At 32.1% G+C, this 6,000-nt stretch overlaps 1 protein-coding gene across 6 annotated transcripts in view; it reads right to left on the bottom strand.

The window, feature by feature from the left end:
- Nucleotides 1-2,023: 2,023 nt before the first annotated feature.
- Nucleotides 2,024-6,000, bottom strand: part of Usp45 (ubiquitin specific peptidase 45) — a 77,769-nt gene continuing 73,792 nt past the window's right edge. For all 6 annotated transcript variants that reach the window (XM_071613183.1, XM_027928412.2, XM_071613184.1 and 3 more), the window contains 2 exons: nucleotides 3,358-3,511; nucleotides 2,024-2,675 (listed from right to left, as the gene is read on the bottom strand). In XM_071613183.1, coding sequence (XP_071469284.1) covers nucleotides 2,545-2,675; nucleotides 3,358-3,511 — 285 coding nt within the window. In that variant the 3' untranslated portion in view covers nucleotides 2,024-2,544. The remainder of the gene's footprint in view (nucleotides 2,676-3,357; nucleotides 3,512-6,000) is intronic.

Below are 6,000 nucleotides of genomic sequence, written 5' to 3'. Positions count from 1 at the left end.
AAAAAAGGTTGGGGGTATAACTCAGTGTAGAGTGCCACTGGGTTCAATCCCCAGTACCTCCCCCGGGTCAACACACACAACAGGACTCATGGAATTCAGCATGCTCTATTACAAAAGCTACATTTAGGAAAGACCTAGGTTTCAAACTCAAGTTTTTTTCCTATTTTCAGATGACAAGAAAAAAGCATTTCATAAACTCCAGGCCATAAGAAAATAGATTTCAGAATTGGCTCATTTAATACTAAAGGAAATGAAAATAAAAACATCTGATTTCCAAGTTACTGGTAGAATAATGTCTAAAATCTATATATATATATCCATCTTTCCATTTTAAAAGATAATAAAATAGTGTCATCACAGTACATGACCCATGGCAGGTACAGATGCCTCATCTAGATATCTATCTGAAACAAAAAATGGGTGCCTATCCAGTGAAAATAGTCAAAATGACACTTAATAGTCAAAATGAATGAGGTGACATTATTTCAGGGTGGGGACGTTGCTTGTTGGCAACTGCTATTACCAAAATGGCTAATTCAAAAAAAGAAAAAATAAATTTAATATTTTTCAAAAAATCATTGCTCTGGTAATAAAATCTTCATCCTTAATGGATTACAACTAAATAGAAAATACTAAAAACTTCTTTTACACAACAAATTGATCCTACTAACAAAAATGTATTTCTCCATTGAAAAAAATTATACTATTAGACAGGTGTAGGGGTACACACCTATAATCCAACAGCTCGGGAGGCTGAGGCAGGAGGATTGTGAGTTCAAAGCCAGCCTCAGCAAAAGCAAGGTGCTAAGCAACTTGATGAGACCCTGTTTCTCAATAAAATACAGAAAATAGGGCTGGGGTTGTGACTCAATGGCCGAGTGCTCCTGAGTTCAATCCCAGTACCCCCCCCCCACACCAAAAAAAATTTTACTACTGAAATTTCAACAGCTTAAAAACAGATTTTATGCAATGACATTTTAAAGCTCTTCATTTTGTATACCACCACCATTTTTAACACTAACTCCAATTCCATTCAATCGTGTATCAAAAGGTAGCACTGGTAACCTTGATAATGTACACTTACATCTTAAAAAAAAGGTCAGTCTTGGTAAAATATTTCTACACATTATCTACAGCCACTATTCCTATCCTTTTTTTCCTTTCTAAAAAAAAATATCTGACACTTGCCTATATATCATTCATTGGCACTAATGATTAGGATGCTAGAACCATAAAATTATGTTTTGATTCAATAATATGATACTGAAGTTGCCATGATTTTTTGAAATTTAAGCCTGAGTAATAGTAATATTTTCATACTAAGTTTTTAAAGCTTGATAATTTGTGTTCTAGAGGTGGGGGAGGTACTGCATTTTTGCTGTTAATTATTTAAAAGAGAACAGAAGTGCCAGCCCTGTGCCTCATTAAAGTAAAAACTAAATATACCTGAACTTTTAAAAGATGTTTGTTAAAGACAAAAAAAAAAAAAATGTGGAGGTTTCTTTATACCCCCAAACCATGTTTAATATTTACTTAAATACAGAAATAGAAGGTGTTCCTTGTTAAGTATAAGAATTCTCTATTATGCACAAACATAATTTGCTCATTTATATTTCAAAGACATCCAATGATCAAAAACGGATTATCAACTTCTGTTTATAAATTCTCTACGTCAGTTATCTATAATTATATTTTGATCTTGGCCAGAAACTTGCAAATTATGTTTAACTCTATCATGAATAAGCTGTAAATGGTTTGTTTATAAAATGTTTCAATATTCCCCAAACCTCAAAGCTATAAGCTAATCAACACATTATTTGTAAACCCACACTACCAAAATTACAGTGATACCTTTTTATATGGCTAAATTATATAAAATATGACAAAGTAACTATGTTACATTAGATATTACTTCATATAGTTATGGCAATGTTTTCTAAACAATAATACACATATGCCACTAGACAGCCCTGAGATGATTTTAAGTGGTGTAGTACATGGATGAGTAATTTTTCCTTAATAGTTTTAAATTTATTTTAATGTTTATTAGAAAAAATAAGTACATAAAATGTGAAATATGATTGCTCAAAACAAAACCATGGTTTAAAAAGGCTAAAACATTTTTTTAAAATTAGTAAATATAGCACAGTATATGTTACATGAGATCTGGAAAGTGGTAATGCATTTAGGAAACACTATATTAAGGAATGATTTGATTTAGCTAGTATTATTTCTGAATGTTTGTAATAATGAGCCATATCAGAAAGGGACTTCCTCAACCACTAAAAATTTTGATTATTTTGTCCCTAAAGACAAATATTTTTTTAAAAAAGTTCTTTACATTTAAAAATATGAATTTGAAAGCACAGAGTAAATTTAGTTTACTTTAAAAGGATTCACCAAAATGGTGAAAAAGTTAAGGAGCATTGAGTGACATGCTATTCCAATGTAAAAGAGAAGACTAAAGGCACATTACATATTATGGTTACCACTGCAGCATTCAAATAAAAGTGAGCTAAGTAATCACTGCCATTAAACAAATCATTACAATATTCTTTCATAAAAAAGAAGATAAGCTTGTGCACTAAGTGCTCTCGATTCTGGAACCACCTGCACATAAGTGTCACTAACATGGACCCACTGGCCTCCTGATTCACTATCTGGTTCTTTCAAACCTAACAAAAAAAAAAAAAAAAAAAGAAGTAAAATTTTACAGTAAGCATGTTTTGTGTTCTCTAAATATAAACAGCAACATGTTCATTATAAAGTACACTTATCTACTGGCAGATTTTATTCTCGGATTCTGTTTCCTCTTGCATTAAACATTTTCCACAATGAACCAATTCTTTCAAAGCATGAGTTTTATAATTAATTATCCTCAGTTAACATAACTTTAATTTAAATATCTAGCAAAATATTAGCCTTGTAAATACTTAATTGCTCAGAGAAAAGAATCATTTTCACTGAAAAAGGGAAGGAGCTAAAGTTAATTTGATGATCCATAAGTAAAGCCAGCAAATTTCCAACTCCTACTGTATTCTGAGGACCAGGTGGGTCTTCAAAAAATTTGGGTATTGTTAAGTAAAATAGTAATTCTACTGCAATACATGATGATTCAAAACCTTGAAAATTATGTGTCACCTCATATCACCTAAGAGTATATTCTTTTTTAATTTTTTAAAAAAGAGTATAGTCTTATGATAATTAAGAATTTCAAATTATCTAAACACTCTTAAGACATAACTTGCATTAAACATTGATAAAGTGAATTCACCTGAGGTAATATCTTACTCCTTCCAAAAAAGAAATAGTAAATTACCTTACTTTTAAGAATAAAAAATACTTAATATGGCATACCAGGTACATTTTTCTTTCCGGTGATATGTTCCAATAATTTCCTGGAGGGTACTCTCACTTTCACATAAGCAGTGTAATGCCCTCCTCTCATTGAGCCACTGTGTTCCACTATGCCATAGAGACCATAGAGAACTTTGTCTCCCACACTTACATTCTTTTAAAAAAAGGAAAAACACAAATTAGTAATATTTAATGAAATATTCTTATAAGAAAAGGTAAATGTATATCCCACTTAAAATAAGAGAAATGCATTATTAAAACTACACTGAGATATTTCCCCTATACCTATTAAGCTGGCAAAAATGCAAAAGCTTGATAAGATTCTCTGTTGGCTGGTTTGCAGGGAAAAAGACTGCTTGCTGAGAAGTTGCATGGGGGAATATGAATGGGTCCACCCTTAGGCAAGGATATTTCATGTTATATAGCTAAGTTACATATGTATTACTGTCGGATTCATCAATTCTGCTTCTAGGACTGTATCCCAGGTACATAAGAAAAAATATAAAAAGACATATACCAGACTATTAGTTGCAGGATTATGTGTAATATCAAAAGACTGACGTAGACTCAAATGTCCACAATTAAGAAATGGTTGAATAAACTATGATGCATCCAATCCAATTCTGCTTCAAAAATGGAGTGCCAGCCTGGAGAGAAGCTCAGTGCTAGAGCATGTGTTTAGTATTCACAAAGCCCTGAGTTTAATACCCAGGAAAGAAAGAAAAGAAAGAAGAAAGGGGAGGAGGGAGAAGAAAGTGCATACTCTCTCTAAACACTGCTAGGAAATAATCTCCAGGATGTAATGTTAAAAATAAAGTAGAAAACAAGGACACGTGGTGTAAACTACCATTATTTAAGAGGGGGGGATGCAAATATGCATACCCATCTGCTTATATTTTAAAACAAAAATAAAACATAATTTAACATGTTAATCTATAAAAGGAGGGAATAAACAGGTGAAATGGATTAATTTTATCTTGTTTAGTACATTTGATACACTTGGCTTGGGAATTATGTAAATATTTTATTTAAATATTAAACAAAATTAAATTTTAAAAAGTAAACACTAAGCAGGGAAATTTGAAAATACACAAATGAACAATATATTCAGTTGATGGCATAATCCATAAAGAGAGAACACTAGGGTCATGTCATGAGAATCCAGAAGCCAACTTGTAGTGATTTTCAGTGGTCAGATATGGGCACAATAGACTGGATACATTAGATCATGATTAAAAAGAACAACATAATGAATTGGAACATATGTATTTAAATCCATGAATCCATAATCAGAATATTGTAATTTAATCACAGTTTGAGGAAATAACTAATGAAATAATTCATTATTTTAAAAAAATGATTTATAAAGAATCAAACATTTATCCTGCCTTTTCTATAACAATTATACCATAAGACAACTAAACAGAAGAAAGGAATTTCTCTTTATATATTCAAGCTAATAAATGAAAAAAAAAGTTCAAATTAAAATACCCCACCATTCTGTAATTCTTAATGAACTCATGGATCTAGTATTGAGCATTACTGGTTGCTAATATCACACAAAGATGGATAATTGATATGCTGTGCTTCCTGACAAAAGAACAGAACAATCCCTATAAAATAGCCTTACCAGAAATGGTGGGGTGGGGGGTTGCTATTAAATGTGAATTATATTCAGCCCTCTGCAGGTCTAACTACCTATCTGTAAAAATAAAAATGACAGGGGTAACAATCATAAAAATATTTATTATGGGAAATTCCAAGAAAGATGACCTGATTTAACAAATAAACTACGAGAGAGGAGAGAGGCAGGAGAGGAAACACTACCCATTGGAAATACTGAGGATATAGCTCAGTTGGTAGAGTGCTTGCCTTGCACTGGTTCAAGCCCCAGCACCAAAAAAACAAAAACAAAATTAAAAAACACCCTAAAACAAAACAAAACAAAACTTTGCCATGTCTTAAAAGACATCATTCATTCATAACTTATGGGCCTTATTTGGTTATCAATTCATTCTAAAAAATCACATTTGAAATAGTTGGAAATATGAAGATTAGATGATTTAAGAAATTACAATAAATGATACTGTGATTATGTCAAAAAGGATAGGGAGCATGTCTTTCCTTTTAGAGATACATAATAAAATATTTATGGATTAAATGTTAACAACAGAGAAGAACATAAAGGAACATGTAGATGGGGGAGGACCTGCCATAAGGTTTTAAGGCTGGGCGCTGGAGGTTCACTGTACTCTTCTGACTACTTTTGTGTATGTTAAAAATTCACAACAGGCACTTTAAAAATGTAATGTTTTTTTTTTTTTTTTGGTACTGGGGATTGGATCCAGAGGCACTTTACTGCTGAGCCACACAACCCCAGCCCCTCTTTATTTTTTATTTTGAAACAGGGTCGCACTAAGTTACAATCTCAACCTCCTGAGTCACTGGGATTATAGTCATGTGCCACTGGACCCGGTTTGTTCCCATAAATTTAACACGAGGTCTGAGATGTAACTCAGTGGCAAAGCACTTGCCCAGCATGTGCAAGACCCTGAATTTGATCCCTAGTACCCCAAGTTAAAAAAAAAAAAAAAAAGGCAAAAAGCTTACTAAATTTCATTATTATTTACCACATTACCAAAT

The sequence above is a fragment of the Marmota flaviventris genome, chromosome 6, assembly GCF_047511675.1.
Source record: "Marmota flaviventris isolate mMarFla1 chromosome 6, mMarFla1.hap1, whole genome shotgun sequence".
Lineage (NCBI taxonomy): Eukaryota > Metazoa > Chordata > Mammalia > Rodentia > Sciuridae > Marmota > Marmota flaviventris.
Note: the sequence above shows the minus strand (reverse complement) of the source record. Positions and strands in the feature narration are given on the sequence as shown.